At 50.6% G+C, this 16,341-nt stretch overlaps 3 protein-coding genes across 6 annotated transcripts in view; 1 reads left to right on the forward strand and 2 right to left on the reverse strand.

Annotated features, from left to right (window-relative positions):
- Positions 1-218: 218 nt before the first annotated feature.
- LOC120901252 lies at positions 219-8,094 on the reverse strand. The gene is made up of 8 exons (XM_040308953.1): positions 7,997-8,094; positions 6,772-7,478; positions 5,126-5,346; positions 3,963-5,053; positions 1,683-2,311; positions 1,391-1,611; positions 499-1,316; positions 219-432 (listed from the first exon to the last, which is right to left on the reverse strand). The coding sequence occupies exons 2-8, from the start codon at positions 7,413-7,415 to the stop codon at positions 232-234; spliced, it is 3,825 nt and encodes a 1,274-aa protein (XP_040164887.1). The 5' UTR covers positions 7,416-7,478; positions 7,997-8,094; the 3' UTR covers positions 219-231.
- Positions 8,095-8,685: 591 nt separating this feature from the next.
- LOC120901346 (calpain-11-like) overlaps positions 8,686-16,341 on the reverse strand; it is a 35,846-nt gene continuing 28,190 nt past the window's right edge. For all 4 annotated transcript variants that reach the window (XM_040309204.1, XM_040309203.1, XM_040309205.1 and 1 more), the window contains exons 3-11: positions 14,919-14,951; positions 14,428-14,666; positions 14,141-14,343; positions 10,996-11,136; positions 10,767-10,920; positions 9,816-10,697; positions 9,279-9,741; positions 9,159-9,214; positions 8,686-9,088 (exon numbers count right to left, since the gene is read on the reverse strand). In XM_040309204.1, the coding sequence (XP_040165138.1) occupies positions 9,062-9,088; positions 9,159-9,214; positions 9,279-9,741; positions 9,816-10,697; positions 10,767-10,920; positions 10,996-11,136; positions 14,141-14,343; positions 14,428-14,666; positions 14,919-14,951 (2,198 nt within the window). In that variant the 3' untranslated portion in view covers positions 8,686-9,061. The remainder of the gene's footprint in view (positions 9,089-9,158; positions 9,215-9,278; positions 9,742-9,815; positions 10,698-10,766; positions 10,921-10,995; positions 11,137-14,140; positions 14,344-14,427; positions 14,667-14,918; positions 14,952-16,341) is intronic.
- LOC120901348 (glycoprotein-N-acetylgalactosamine 3-beta-galactosyltransferase 1-like) lies at positions 11,898-13,893 on the forward strand. The gene is made up of 3 exons (XM_040309208.1): positions 11,898-12,611; positions 12,674-13,312; positions 13,377-13,893. Exons 1-3 carry the CDS (start codon positions 12,578-12,580, stop codon positions 13,796-13,798), a joined length of 1,095 nt encoding a protein of 364 aa, XP_040165142.1. The 5' UTR covers positions 11,898-12,577; the 3' UTR covers positions 13,799-13,893.

A 16,341-nucleotide genomic window follows, 5' to 3' on the forward strand; every position in this document is an offset into this window, starting at 1 on the left:
GGAGCCCACCCCAAAAACTGAGGTCGCGCCAGATTGACCGCTCTGCTCGGCGTCTTTGGTAATCGCGTTTTAGCCTTTTTGGCTCAAGCTCTTCCAAAACATTTCAATGCCACTAATCGTATGGAAACTTGTGTTTGGTGCAACCTATATGTAGCCTTCCTCTCACTGTGTGCTTGCTGTATCACTAATTTGCTTCTAAAATTGCTGAAACAGTTATGGAAGTTAGCACGTTTAGTGAAGTCGATGATCTTCTTTGATTAGATCAGCCGCTTTTTCCCCGATAAGAAAGCTGTGCGCACAGGTGTGACCGGTTGGGGCCTCCGGAATGATACCGACGTCGGCCACCCGCAACCCTTTGATGCCGTACACCCGCAGACGGCTATCGACGACCGCTTCGGGGTCTTGGGGAGGACCCATCTTGCAGGTGGCCACCTAGAAGTAAAATGCATACAAATCAGTGAATTCCTTACACTCTTAACAACACATTGTCCAATCTACCTGATGCTGGAATGTCGCCGTCAGGTGGCGCACGTGACACCTCCAATAGTCGATCGTATTGAACGCCATATACTGACAACCGGGCACTTTGCGGCTGTACAGCTCGACGCCAAACCTTCGCAACGGCGCCTTGGTGCTGATCCGTATCACCTCCTTGATCGCGTACACCAGCGCATCGACATCGCGCTCATCCTCAAAGTATTGGTATCGGAACATCGGATGGTTGAATGGGTTGGACGACTTCAGCTCGACCCGTCCCACCGCCCGTGGCTTGAGCAACATTGGCAGAAACATAAAGTTTCTCGTGTTTGCCAACGGCCGGAAATACTCGTTGTACATCCGATCGGTGAGATAGTAAGCGCTACGCGATCCCGGCGTAGTGTCAAAGCTGAACGATGTGAACGCTTGCATTACCTCCACGTCCGGATAGTCTGGGTCGGGATCCTCGGCAAACGGTGACTTTACGTAGAGCAGGCTCTCGACCGAGTTCGTTGTCAGTGGTCCGGAACCGTTGCGGAAGCGAAGAAACTCTCCAGCGTTAGCCAGTTGTTCGAAGCTCACCAGATTGTCGGAGGGCTCGCGAACGATAAAGATCGGTCCAAAGACGCCACCGTGCTCGTACACCTTGCGACCGACGGGCAGATCGCTGACGAGCTTGATGCCATGCTCTCGCAGATGCTTGGCAGGTCCTATTCCCGAAAGCATCAGAAGCTTGGGACTTTCGAATGCTCCCGCCGAGAGTATAACTTCACGTTCAGCGTCCACCTCGTGATACTGGCGGTTATGGAGTAGCCGTACCCCGGTGGCTGTCTTTGTATCTGTAAGAAAAAGCATCCTCCATCCAGTGATACTGATGTCACATCGCACATAAATTCACAACAAAATTGATTACCAGGATCGATCAGGATCTTGGTGACCCAGGCCCGTGTAACGATGTGCAGATTCGGGCGATCCACAATGTCCCGCAGGTAGCTGTTACCGCCCGTTGCTCGCCGTCCATTGCGAGTGTGCGCTTGCAGGAACGATACACCCAAGTTATCGCCCGCATTATAGTCCAGATAGCGGTAGCCTGCGGACTCGGCACTCTTCACAAACGCCCTTGCGATATCCGACCTGCACAATGGAATGGATCATCCATAAACATGGCATCATGTGTAGCCTCCTTTCCTCATGCGACAACTCACCTGAACGGACAATCTTCCACCGACAGCCGACCTCTGGTACCGTGGAATCCATTATCACCAAAGTCACGAATGTTGGCCGTCTCGATGCGCTTAAACAGTGGTAACACATCGTTCCAACTCCAACCCTCATTGCCCGCTCGAGCCCACGAATCGTAATCCCGCCGGTTACCGCGCGTGTAAATCACATTGTTAATGATGGACGATCCGCCAACGCCACGACCGTGCGCCCAGCTGCAACGACCACCGCGCAGTCCCAGGCATCCATACCGCTGCTTCTCCGTTTCATACCCAAAATTGTAATCCGTCGCGGCTAGAATCGGCCCAACCAGTGGGGAGTCAGTGAATAGCGGGATCTCACCCTTGCCAATCTCAAGCAGCAACACCGAGACAGCTGGATCCTCCGTTAGCCGATTAGCCAGTACGCATCCTGCCGGTCCAGCACCCACTATGATGAAGTCGTACGAATCCAGCAGCGAGTGGTGACCGTAATTGATCTCTTTCGCATCGTAGATAAGACTCGTAATGTTGCTTAGACTAATAAGCGCACGGGAAGGTATCACAGCACCTCCCAAGACCAGGAACAACAAACCAATCACAGCACTTAAAAATTGAGCCATGCTTCGATCAGGCATTCACACTCTTTATCACTGACACCTTCTCACATAGCCGCACTAATAATTAAGTTAATTGATGATGCGCGCGATAGCCGTGAATTCTTCGACACCAGCAGAAGCAGCAGCAGCAATCCGATCGCGTCACACTTCTTCGCACCGCATCGTACGACGGTTCGCTGCGATCTGAGCGTCCGATATAGACAAAAATGCTTCTTTCATACGCCTGCAGCGTAATGTTAGCCGCGCGTCTGCCGCATACCGAACCGACTCGAACGCCCGAACGTCGTTTGTGGCGGGAGGCACGGCCGTTACGCACTTCTGGCGCTTACCTTGCCACTACATTTTGCATTCGTCACGAACCGCTTGTGTGGGGATGCATATGTGCATTTGCATCGATGGGCAACACCGTGGTGCCGAGGTGTTAGGCTTCGCGTGCTTACGTTTCTCTTGGGCTGGTGTCGGAAAAACGGGACCAACGTCGTCGTAGCCTTGCCTTGTGTTACAGTTCTTCATGTACACAACTCCTAATCAATCAATTGCTAATGGTAAACGGTGTTCCAAAACCATCGGATGTCTGAGGTGATTTGAATAATTTGAAAATCATTTTAATTGCTGTTTTTATCGATATGTTAGATGGTTTATTTACATGTTTTTTATTAGTTTGTCCTTACTATTAAATTCCTGTACCGTTCATTGTCTGCTAACTTACTAACTAAATGCAATCCTTTTTGTGAATATGCACACGATTATTTGCCCTTGTCTAAATTGAGTATAATTAAAATTGCATATCGTTGGTAGTCGTTGTACTTGTAAATCTTTAAATAACAACAAAGACATTATAATTGAAAACAAACTTCAAACAAAACTAAATGGCAGTAAAGAGAACTTGTAATAAAAGTAAAATGAAAATATTACTTAAATCAAAACTGAAACACTTAACGCTAACTTGAACACAAAAACCCTGAAGCACCTCCAATGCCAATTCCAATCGCTCTACCATCGGGGGCTCATGGGTGGATCGCTCAAACGTGTTGTAGATTAGTCAAACCCGTGTTGACGCCTGCTGCCCGAGCTGCCCCAATAGCGTAGCAAAAACACAGCTCGTACAAAGATTGTCGTCAAGTGGCCGCTGCAGGGCATCGCTTGCTGGCCGAGCATAATGCTGCCCAAAACCTATCTGCTCCCCTCCGCTTGCCGATCGCTTTAATGCTTCGGTACATTTATACGCCCTAGAGCCGCCTGCCTGCTCAGTCCACCTCACCGAGCGTGTGTGTGTGTGGTGGTGTATGTGGTGTGGATTTTTTACATTACCGCGCGAGCACATGAAGATTGTAACATAATTTTTGATCGCATTACGAAACCGCAAAACGAATGGGCACACTAGGGCTGCGGGATCGGTTCACGGCAAGCACAGCAGCGAACAGAAGCGAATTGTATTTTACGCACAACAAAAAAAAAAGGTTTCGAAAGATTTATCGAGCTTGCGGGAACCGGCACGGGGTCAGTGTTAATCGGGCCAAAAATTTATGGGTCTGCCACTTTCTCGACGACCTTTCGCCGGCGGATGGCTTTATTTATCGTGGATTCGGGATGAATGACGCTTCCTAAAGTGGTGAAAAGGGCTCCGGGGAAAAGGTCACCAGCATCCTTCTTTGTTTGTTTATTTGAATGGCCATTCAAACGGAGACCAGCGCGCCGACTGCACCGGCAAGGATGAGTGCTTTTCGCGGACTCTGTAGTCCTCCTTGCGGGCCGCATCCCGCACAAGATCGGCTGCCTTCTCGCCGATCACGAACGCGACGGCCGCCGTGTGTGCGGTCGGTGGGAAGGGAACCACGCCGATATCGACGACCCGCAGCCTCCGCATACCGTACACCCGCAGCTCGTGATCGACCACCGCTTCCGGATCGCTGGGTGGACCCATCTTGCAGGTCGCGACCTGATGGTGGAACGTCGCCGTCAGCGTCATGACGTGGCAGCGCCAGTACTGGTGCGTGCCGAACGGGTGCTGCTCACATCCCGGCACCTGCTTGCGGTACAGCTCCACGCCCAACCGACGGAACGGTTCCTGCGAGGTGACACGAATCGCCTCCTGCATGCCGTACACCAGCGCCTCAATGTCGCGATCATCCTCGAAGTAGCGATACTGGAACAGCGGATGGTTGAACGGATTGGTGGACCGTAGCCGCAGCTTGCCCTTCGTGTACGGCTTCATCAGCATCGGTAGATACTGGAAGGAGCGCAGGTTCATGATCGGTCGGAAGTATCCGTCGTAGGTCGCATTGGTGAGCCGGAATGCACGTGGCGTACCCGTACCCGTGTCGAAGTCGATCGACGAGAACGCTTGCATGATTTCCACGTCCGGCAGCCCCGGATCGGGACTTTCCGCGACCGGCGACTTTACGTACATCAAGCTCTCCACCGAGTTAGTCGTAAACACGCCGCGTCCCTTCAGATACTGCACGATGTTGCTAAAGTTGATGCTCTCATCCAGGCTGACGTAGTTATCGATCGGCTGGTGCACGATAAACACAGGCCCAAACACGCCCGGATGCTCGTACAGCAGCTCGCCGACGGGCAGATTCTGCACCACCGGAATGCGGAACGATGCCAGATGGTCCGCCGGACCTACGCCCGACAGCATCAGCAGCTTGGCGCTCTCGAAAGCGCCCGCCGACAGGATGACCTCCTTGCGCGCGGTGACCGATTGCGTTTTGCCGTCGCGCACAAACACCACGCCGGTAGCTTCTTTGGTCGCTGCGGGCAAAATGGGTGAAGTAATCGATGCAATGAATTACCATCGCGGATCCAGTTCAAGGTGAGGCTTACCTTTATTGATGAGCACCCTGGTTACCCAAGCGCTGGTCAGGATGTGTAGATTGGGACGCTTCCGGGCTGGGTAAAGGTACGCGTTGCCGCTGGTGACGCGCCGGCCCTGCAGCGTGTTTGCCTGCAGGAAGGACACGCCGAGCTGGTCGCCGGCATTATAGTCAAGGTAAGGGTAGCCCGCCCGCTGTGCACTCTCCACGAAGGTGGTGGCTATTTTTGACCTGAGGAAGGCATGGAAGGAGGAAATTTTTGCGTGTAAAAAGAAACCGTTAAAATCTGAGACGAAGCTGTTTAATTCAATACAGCGCATTGCATATCTCGCAGGCGCAAAGGGTTGGAACGTCCAGCAGGCAAGTACACTCTGCCTTCTCTTTGCTCCTTTTCTGTTCCAGACACTTTAATTATGTCGTTATTTAACGTGTTTTACCGCTTCATTATCTGTCGCCAGGTATTCACAATCCACATGACTTTTACTTCATAATTACATAGTTTGTTTGTGGTACTATCTCTTCGCGATCATGACCAGGAGTGCCCGAAATGACTCTTTTATCGCCTTGTTAACATGAAGCTGCTTATTCATCATGATAAACCGAATGTATGCACTCGATTTCAAGTACCAAAACTATCTCATTAATATTGACAATTGTGTGTCCAAACAACCTATCCCGAATAATTCAAGTTATTACGACATTGAAATGGAGCACACATGTTTAGAGATATTTGGTTTGTTGGCGCCAGAGAAACCCTGCACCGTATGACACACACCCAAAATAGATCATAAAAGCATCCCCGAAAAGCCCGATCAACGATTACAAAACATGATTTTGATAATGAAATGTGTACTCTCTTCGCTACATTTGGGTGTGCTTGAGTGATTGTCGTCACTGAAGGTCAACCGTACCGGTTGGGGTGGGGCGTACAACTTTTGGCGGGAAATGGAGCAGACTGACTGAAAATGGGCGAAGAAGAACATTACTGTAAGCACCTGATTTTGGAACCTGGAAGACACGCAACGTACTGTTTAAGGTAAACGGAAAGTGAAAGGACGCCAGTAAAGAGAGTTGCGTATTTTAAGAAAAGCAAAAGAAAATAAAAACAGTGCAAACAGTTGACGCAAACCGGTACAATGGTGAAAAGTATGTCAGTGGAAGGTAATAAAAAGCACACAAAACCAAACAGGTTATGAAACAGATGATTGAAATCGTATTCTTAAATCGATTTTATGTTAAAAAAAAGCTGATTCAATTTTTAGATTAGCATGGTAAAATAATGGTTTCAGCACATGTGAGAAAGTTTCGGTCAGTTTTCCTAACCGCACACGCTGTACGTAATTGCCGCAAAATGCAAATCTAACGCATGCGACCGGTTTCGATTGCACCATGCTGCACTGCACTTGACTGGCGACGGTCAATCAAACATCCAAACACCTCCACAAATTGTGTCTGTGAAAGCACTGGCGGTGGTTTACCGGTCTGCAAACCAGCTCATAAAGAAGCGTGCGTTTGCACCTGTGTGCACCTTTTTAATGAGCATCGTAAACATACGGCAATGTAGCGCAGAAAGTGCAATCGCGCTCGCAGACACATGCACACACACATACATTCCGATCAGACTTGGGGTCACGGCACTACGCTACAATTACCCACCTAAACGGACAGTCCTCTACCGACAGCGGTCCGCTGCGACCGTGGAATCCGTTCCGATCAAAGTCTCGAACGTTCGCGCGTTCCGAGCGGATGTGGTACGGCAGCATCTCGTCCCAGCTCCAGCCCGGGTTTCCGGCCGCGGCCCACGCATCGTAGTCGCGCCGATTGCCGCGCGTGTAGATCATGTAGTTGATGATGGACGAACCGCCGATACCGCGCCCGTGCGGCCAGCTACACTTGCGATCCCACAGCCCCAAGCAGCCACGTGTCTGCGGTTCCGATTCGTACGCAAAGTTGTAGTCCGTCGACTGCAGGTTCGGAGCTGCCAGCGGTACGTCGGACACTAGCGGGATCTCGGCCCGGCCAGCCTCTAGCAGCAGCACCGTTACGGCCGGATCTTCGGTCAGTCGAGCGGCCAGAACACTGCCAGCTGGTCCGGCTCCCACTATCACGTAGTCGTAGCGTCGGCGGAGCGTCGGCCGACCGTAATCGATGCCCAACAGTTGAGTGAAATCGATAAAGTTGCCAATGGTTAGATTGCTGTTATCCGTTGGAGAGTTTTTATGGAAGATGGCCTGAACAGTGGAGGCGACCAGCAAGAGGAAAAGGACACTAAAGACACTCATCGTGGAGTATCGGGACATTATGCACTTTCAAAATTACGATCATACAACAAATGAACACCAGAAGAGCTGAAGAGGAAGAAACTGTGTGAAAAAAAATGCGAAAAATGATGTAACTATCACTGTCACAGATATATTTCAATTTAAAATCGATTAAACCACATTATGTAACGTTTTCGAGACAATATTTCACCACTTTCCAACGTTGCACTGTAAAAAGACGTTCCATTTCACTGATCCGGAGCGCACTAAACAGAAAATGGAACGTCCTTACCCTATTTACTTTTGAAAGCACGTGGGCATTATTGAACCTGTTAAGGACAATTTTACTATTAAGGAGGACCTTTCCCTTTCATTTTTGAAAGCACTTCAATCAAGTACGAAGACGATGACGACCCTGTTAATCTCGCACCACGTAAATATCGATCGATTTCAAAAATTGTAATTATAAAATCACTCTGGCAAACGTGTGCGCACACAAACGCTGCCGCCAAATTACGTAAGGAAAGCTATCCCGCACCACGAGTTGGACGACTTTTCGCAATGAGTGTGTGTGTACGTTCTGGTCTGTCCACGCGGGCTAAACATCAATTTCACCGTACCACAAACTCCTAAACCAAACGCCCGCAGGTTCGATCGATGTTTTCGCCGTCCGTACGAACGCACCGCGACCACCGCCCTACACTTTCGGAGAGTAATCTGCAACTGTGCGGCTGCACTTTTGCTGCAGCCCAAATTGCATCGTTTGCTGGTGCAACGGCGCTTGGACGTTGTCGATCTGGTTTCGCATTCGCCACACAGACACACGCAGTGGGGATGATGGGAAGCCGGGCTGGGGTGCATAGAATCTCGTGCGATCACCCCGCCGTGTTGCATGCAAGTGAGCAGCTGCACTGCAACGATGCATTTGTGCAACAAGTGAGTGAGGGTTTTTGGTTTTTCTTTCGAACGGACACTTTATTTCGTACAATATTTCATGCTACGATGCACGCTGCTGCGCTGGGCGTTCGGGTTGTGGTTTATGTTTTATTCATGTCATAGTAACGGGCAAAACAAATGCAGCTATTATTGATTTGGGACGCCGAGATTGGGTGATTGTATGCACATTTGTTTTTCGCTATTTGCTTGGGAAAATTGTTACTTTTTTCTGGTTAAACTGAGTGGCGAGAAAATCAAAAATGCATTACAAGCAGGCGTGTGAAACTCATGGTTTTATGCGCAAGTGTCATTTAATTTTCGGATGGTTTTAAACGCACACATTCTGGGGGTCAAAAAAACACCAGCTGAACCATGGGTTCTATATAACGAGTGTCATAAATATTCATTTATTTAATTATCAGTCTATTTAACTTAATATTGCATTTATGTTGGATGGATTCGCTGCATCGTTTTGGCCACACTTGCTTCCCGAATTTCCAATTGGAATCGCTCAATACGTGCCAGCCAGCTAATGTGTGTTGGAGTTTCGTTCTGGGCCCTTCTACTGTCTACACAACCGCACGCAGGTCACGAACAAACAAAAGTAAACAATATTGGTCATGATTCGGATGTGTGCCCTTCCAGGTGTGTGCTTGTGTGCTGTGTCTTGTCTCTTTGGTGATGAAGATGCTTTTTAAACCTTCATTTTGCGTCGACGTTTGCTATTGGCTTTGCTATTGTTTACAACCTCACGAGTAGATGGTCATTAGAATCATCTGTGGGAGAAAGAGGCGAAACGATTGAAATAAAACTCTTTTGACGACTTTCAAGAAGACAAGAATTTACCTCCTCCAACGATAGGGGACTCGCCTTTGCTTTTGCATCCAAACTGTGATATCGTTCTGTAACAGAAAAGGTGTGATTAGTACCACTTGAAAGCGTCCTCCATCTCCCAAACCCACTCACCATGTGCCAAATGCAACCGTGCCATCGATAGCAGGTATCCCTCGAGCGTGATCTGTCGGTTGCGCGTAAATCGGCTCACGAGCGCTTCCAGCACTTTGTTGCTCGCCGTCGCTCCACCGGCCCACAGCAACCCGCGCAAACAGTACGACGACACCTTCGAGGCCCAGATGCCCCGGCTCAGTGTTGCCGTACCGGAGGAGGAAGGTCCGCAGCGCCGGAAAGCCGCCTTCCAGAAGCGCATCAGCCCAATCAACGCCGGCACGTGCTCGATCGAAAGCCGTCCACCCAGTGCCGGGTCTCGCAAGGCCAACATTCCGCGGCAAAGCTCCAGCGAGGGACCACAGTTGATGCCGCCCAGCCCCCGGAACCCTCGGTTGTTACCCCCGTGCGCTTTCAGGATGGCTTGCAGCTGGGTGGCATCGATTTCGTGCGGATAGCGCGCGCGCAGTTTGTAGAGGATGCGCTGAAAACGAGAAAAATGCACGTTTTGTTTTACACATTGCATACCTTTGGGGCTCTAGCGCTTCTCTCACTTACCGCATCGATCGTGCGCTCGTCACAAAACTCCGCCGCAATGTTGTGTATCACCAGATTCTCCTCGTTCACCTCCCACACGTCCGTGTGCTGGTCGGCAAAGATGCGCAGCAGGAACCGACCCTCGCGGTGCTGCGCCGCGTGCGGCATCACCACAAAATCGCCCGCCGGCAGCGCGAAAAACGTCGCGATCTCGCGCAAATTCGACAGCGGCGCAAAGTCGAGCGGCATCTGTTCGCTCACGTACTGCGGGGTGACGCGCTGCATGCCGGGCGGCACCTCGTAGATGGTGAAGCCGATCTCCTCGTCCTCGTAGTTGCGGCTGCGGTAGCATTCGTACTTTTGCGCCACCGCCACCACCACGTGCGCCTTGGACGGGTGGCCCGGTGGGACGCGGATGCGGAACTGCGGATTGGTGGCGGTCGTATCGATGAACTTGTGCGGCCCGCCGGCATTAAAGCCCCCGCGCCACTGCCGCACGGCCAGTGCGGCCCGCCAGGGGGCGCGTGTGTGCAGCCCTGGCTCGAGCGCCCAATCGTCCGGCCCGATGTGCGCGAGCCAGATGACGACGAACCGGGTTAGAAACTCGTTCACGGACATCCAGAACTCACAGTCGTTGGAGGAGCGCGAGGAGAGCAGCTCGCGGTCCCGTTCGTTCAGTGCGTTCCACTCCCAGCTCCTTTCGGACCAGGCACCGCACCAAACACCGCCCCACTCGCCACCGATCCATGGGCTGCGCAGGCGGATTAGGCTCGTGTCGCCGCCGGAAGAACCGCTGCCGTGGGTGGCGGAGTCGTTCGAGTTGGCACGCACCCGGGCAAGTCCTGTTACGCAGTACGGGTGTTCCGTGAGCAGACCTGAGCGGCGTCGTTTAGTCTCTTTTTCCTGGAGAAAGTGATGGAGATGGAAAACCGATTAATGCGTGATGTCTTCATTGGGTAAGGGTGGACTTACCAATCCACTGATGGCGATCAAAAGTGTTGATCTTGGTACGGCTCCTCCAAGAAGCGGTCCACTGGGAGGCACACTCTGGACCACCGCTCCCGTTAGATCCTGTAAGGCACGGCCTACTGTTCCATACTTCAAGAAGGTGTATCCTCCATACAATCTAAATAAGAGGTAATAAGCAATTAACACCAAACGTCCTCTGGGAAAAGATTACCCAAAAGGATCTCAAACTTACTTGGCGTATGCTTTCTCCAGCAGTGCCGCCCAGAAGATGTCCGGCTGGGCACAATGCATGTGGGCTGGACGATCGCCCCGTGTCGGCAGCCGATCGTCCACACGAACCTCGATCCATTTGCCCCACTGCCAGAAGCGGAATCTGCAGAAAGAAAAGAACATCATAGAAAATGTCAACAAACAAACGCGAACCAACTTGTGGATCAACCCAAACGTAAATATCACACCAACATTGCGGTGTGTAAATATTGGCTCATAACAGCAATGCCAATAAAGCATCGCGCTGCGTGAATCTTTTCCACCAAAAGGCATTTAAATACGGTACGATCGATCAGCAAACGGCTGTCACGGCTTCCTTCGTTTAATTATGCTACACGTACTTTGCTTTCTTCTTCCAACGTCAGGCACTTCACGTGAAGCCAGCTCTGACTGCTGTGCTTGCCTTACCTCAACATAACCAATTGTTGGAGGTGACAAATTGCAAGCGAAGTAAACAGCATTGGCACACAACAACAACCAATGCCGAGGCTCCGCGTGTGTGTGTGTGCACCAACCCCCTCTGCTACCGATTACTTAATCGTGAATCGATGGTGGGATATATCTGTGTTTGGACATACGCCGTTTGTTTGTGCGCAAACATAAACCCATCGACTCTAATTTGCGCTGACATTGACGCATCGTGTCCCAGTACATCGCGCTATGCTGTGCACTGAAAATGCCGAACCGGCGGACAGGTTTGTTGGCCCAATGACCTGATGTGGGGCCATAAAAATAAAGCCACAGATGTGATCGAATCCTGCCCGAACAGCGGGCTTCGCTTGAACTCATCTTGAAGACAATTAAACTTCTATCAAACGCGGATCTAACGGCGAGCGCACGCAAGCTTGAGATGAGGTTTGTAAAATATTCCAAGGCTAACTGGTATTTCCATAGTACGATCCTCCGACGTCCGGAACTCCTCGGCACGGGCGTTCTGTGACATCTTCTAAAAGGGAGAAATCCCACTGTATGTCTGTGTGTGTGTTGCTGTGTCGTGTGAAACCTCATCTATCTCCCCAGTCCCCTCATACCCGGCTCCAAGAACATAGTATCGTTCCACCACTTTACGACTCACTTTGACGAGGCGCGTTAGCCTCCTCGCGGGACTACCGGCTGCCTCCCTACGGTTGACTTGTGTGACCTCTTCACTTTCGCTGCCGCCAGGCCGCGCTTGGCGCTTGTTTGGTGTGAGCCGTTCGTGACTTGTCGCGGGATGAGCCACGGAGGATATCGTCAGCTTATATCATTCGCGTACGGTGCCGTGTGTCGTGCAGTTCATCTCGCCGAGCGCTCGACGGCGCGGGAATTAATTAATCAAATACGGCATCGAATCGAACGTTTGTTGTGGTTTGGTGTATCGGTCAAGGAGTCAATTGGCATTAAACAAAAAGGGGACGAGATAGAGCTTTGCTCGCCTTCTTTGTGCGGTAAATGATAGTGAAGGATAGTTCGATTCGTTTGTGTGATGAACCAGTGACAAGAGTGTTTTTGAAGTGTTAATTAAAAATAATTAAGGGGATTAATTTGATCGTTTAAAGGTTTACATGACTTTTAAAATGATTAAACTGATGCTCAAAAGTAAGTGGCGTGTAATGATACCTAAATAGTTCAAATGTTAAAGGGCTACGACCTAATTGCAGGACCTTCTGCGATCAGTCCCCGCTATGGCAACTTTCTGTTCGGACTCTTATGCGGATGGATTCTCTCAAGAGCGATCCATGTTTGGACAACTTCTGGATGGATTACTGCTCCCAACGCACAAAACAATTCCCCTGCCTTCAACATAAGCGAAAGTGTTCGTGTGCTCTGCTGGGTAATGACCACGCCGGATAACCACCAGGAAAAGGTGATCCACATCCAAGCTACCTGGGGAGCTCGGTGCAACAAACTGCTGATCATGAGCTCCGTCGCTGATCCGTCGATCGGAAGCATCGCTCTACCGGTCGAGGAAGGCCGCAAGAGTCTGTGGAATAAGACGCGAGAAGCATTCCGGTACATCTACGAACATCATCTCGAGGAGTACGATTGGTTCTTCAAGGCGGACGACGACACGTACGTGGTGGTGGAGAATCTGCGCTACTTTCTGTATCCGTATTCACCGCAGTTGCCGATCTATTTCGGGAGTAAGTTCCGCTATCCGGAGTATGTGAAGCAAGGATACTTTTCTGGTGGTGCTGGCTATGTGCTGAGCCGGGAGGCAGTGAGACGTTTCAACGAACAAGCACTCGGCGATGTGCAGCACTGTTCGGCGGCCTACGACACGGAGGATCTTGAAATGGGTAAAACAAGTAATTGAAGGATGATGGTAGAAGTCTTCATTAAACCAACATCTTGTATCCTCAGGAAAATGCATGGAGAGTGTGAATGTAACGGCCGGTGATTCCAGGGACAGCTTAGGCCGAAAGCGATTTCTTCCGATGGAACCTGTGTTTCATCTCACCAGCTCGGTGACAGAGGATCCTGACTTTTGGTACAACCAATACTCGTACTATGAGCCCTTTTACGGCAAGAACTGTTGCTCGGATCTGGCTATCAGCTTCCATTACGTTCCCGGGAAGCATATGCACATGATGGACTATCTGATTTACGATCTACACGCGTGGGGCAGGAGATACCAAGACGCACCACTTGCCAAAGCAAAAACACTCCAAGAAGCGATGGCCGTTGCTGGACCATATCCGATCAGTACTTTACGGCCAAAAACTGAGATGAGTGTAGTATCCACCGTAGGTATAGAGGAAGTCTCTTCTACGATAAAACCTTAGTGAAATAGTGAAGCTCAATTGTTCAACTAGTCACCTGTACATGATTGTAGAATTAGTGTTGTTTTTCTTGAATACATTGAATAATTCAAAATAAACTTCTTTTAAAATGTTTTTTGTTTTCCTTTTTCGTAGCAGAATAGCACATCTCCAGCATGGTATGACAGTTGTATGACAGTAGAACAAGAAACGCTTCACGAAAACAACCCATTGCATACCTTCAGGCGCATTTCAACCTGGTGAAGCGTTTCGTTTGAAATCAAATTCTCTTTCAGGCTAATTTTAGTCTCAATGGTTCGCTTTAAAGCTGTTGATGACAACTGGTCGTATACATTTTACACCTACTTGAACATGCCGCAGTACCCGTTGGCCGTGTCGAATGTCTGCTCCGGCGGGACGACACGCTCCAGCAGTCTCGGCAGCTGCGATAAGCATCCAAGCGCCGCCAGCAAGCTGGGGTCACCGGGTCCCACCGGTTCTGGCAGCTCCCTGGCGGTGAGGGGCGTCCCTGGTGGGGCAATACGAAACTGTGGCCTTGCGCACATATCCTGGGGGATGCAGTAAAGGGATGCATACACAAAGCACTTCAGTGTTAAGGGAATTCCATCGCACCGCACACTCAATCCACTTACGTGAGGTCGCATCCAGACGATTTGCTTCTTCTTGGACAATGTGCGGGGCGTCGGTGGGAACTCCAGGTCCTCGTGCAGCCCTCCCGGGCCGCGCGTCAGCACACCGTTCATGTGCCGGCCGTTCGGCAGTGTGCCATTACCGTTCGCCGTGATGACCTCGGCCGATCGGGGTCGCGACAGTGTGGACTGATGATCTTGCATCCCACCATTCGTCCAGCCCCGTAGCTTTGGTCCACCATCTAAACAGAGTGAGTGTGAGAGAAAGAGAAAGAAAAGCGTAAATTGATCCGTTTCATCCTTTCCAGTGAGAGTGTAAGGCACCGCGATTTGCGCCAAAAATTTGCGCCACGACTGGCTAGTAGTGTGCCCCTTCAATAAAGAAGAGTGATGGATTGGAGGAAAGTTATTTGAACAGTCCAACACAGCCATTGAGCCAATCAATCACACGGTCGCGGGGGGGGGGGGGGGCTGGCGGAAAGAGGGCTACTTACTTGTGTAATACTTATCCGTGGCAGTGAACTCGCCTGCGAAAGAGAGAGAGGAAGCAAAGCAGAAGGAGAACATATAAGCATGCGACATGGGGCTGCGCGTTTATGAGCGACCGTTTACGATCGGCAGGGGAAGGAAAGTCAATTGAGGCTAGTGAAATGTTGGTTTTTTGTTGTTGAGAAATTATCGCTTTCTCGTGTGTGTGTGTGTCTTTTTGGGCAGCAGTAGCAGGAAGCAGGAAATGGGGAAATGACACCGAGTAGCTCATTCTTTGGCTGCCAACCGCAAAACACTTGATCTCGATTTATCTCGAGTGTCGGCCGGTGTGGTGCGGAGCGGTAGGGCACGATCGTTAAACACACCTTAGCACAGTACTGTCAGGTACTTTGGCTTTGGCCTAGAAAAAGAGGTACATTACTTTCTCTCACTGGAGATTCATTTTCCGAACGGGGCTATTCGAGCTTCTGTATTTCGACTGTGGGTCAGTGTCAATCGTTTCGGGGGAATTGAGGGCAATTAATGTACTTGCTTCTTGGAATTAACCCGAATTTGTTGCACTCAGACACGGAACAGCTCGCTAAATGACTCATCAACTGAGATGAATGCAAAATCAGCACTGAAAGATGCTGTTCCAGATTCCAGCAGCGCCAACCACACACGGGTTCGCAAACCGGGTGACAGTCCGGACAACTACTGTCACAACTGTGATTTGACATGAATTATTCAGCGAAATTAGTCACACGATAAGCGTATGCACGGAGCAGCACACGTGTCTGTTTCGTGCATTCGGGAGGTCGCTCCGTTAGAGTTAGGGTTAGGTAAGCACCATCGGAACAAGATTCCAAGCAACGCAAGCAACGGAGCAACAGACTCGAGGAGAAACAGTTCTGCTCTCGTACGAGTTTTCCTCGTCTTCGAATCACCCCAAAAGCAAGCGCATGACTAACCCATGGCGCATGGGAAAATGTCAACTCCCGGCCCCGTAGAGCCCGTCGAGCCCACTCCCGTGCCATGGGAGCCATAAAATGGGCATGAATCATTGGACGCAAGACAGGGTGCTGTCTGGCAAAGTGGGGGATAAGTAGCAAACTGCATATACACCGCTTCACCTTCACCGGGTAAGGTTTGCGTGGTTTTCCAAAAACATCCCTCCCGGTGGTGCAGCTACTACTACCCGACCGGTCAGAGGGGGAGCTTTTATTTGCCTCGTTTAGCAAAGCCGACCGCAGCGCGGTGTAATGGCGCAGGCCCTAACCGCTCGTGAGCAATAAAAGTGTATCAATTTCTGCTCATTAGCCCTGCGGGACAACGCCAAAGACGCTGACGACGACGACGACGACGTGGACGAAGATGATCCGTACACGGTTGACGTTCTTCCTCTGCCCGCTGGTGGCCGGTCCGGCAAACCTTATTTTTTCTTTTCCT

The sequence above is a fragment of the Anopheles arabiensis genome, chromosome 3 (assembly GCF_016920715.1).
Source record: "Anopheles arabiensis isolate DONGOLA chromosome 3, AaraD3, whole genome shotgun sequence".
NCBI classification, from domain to species: Eukaryota; Metazoa; Arthropoda; class Insecta; order Diptera; family Culicidae; genus Anopheles; species Anopheles arabiensis.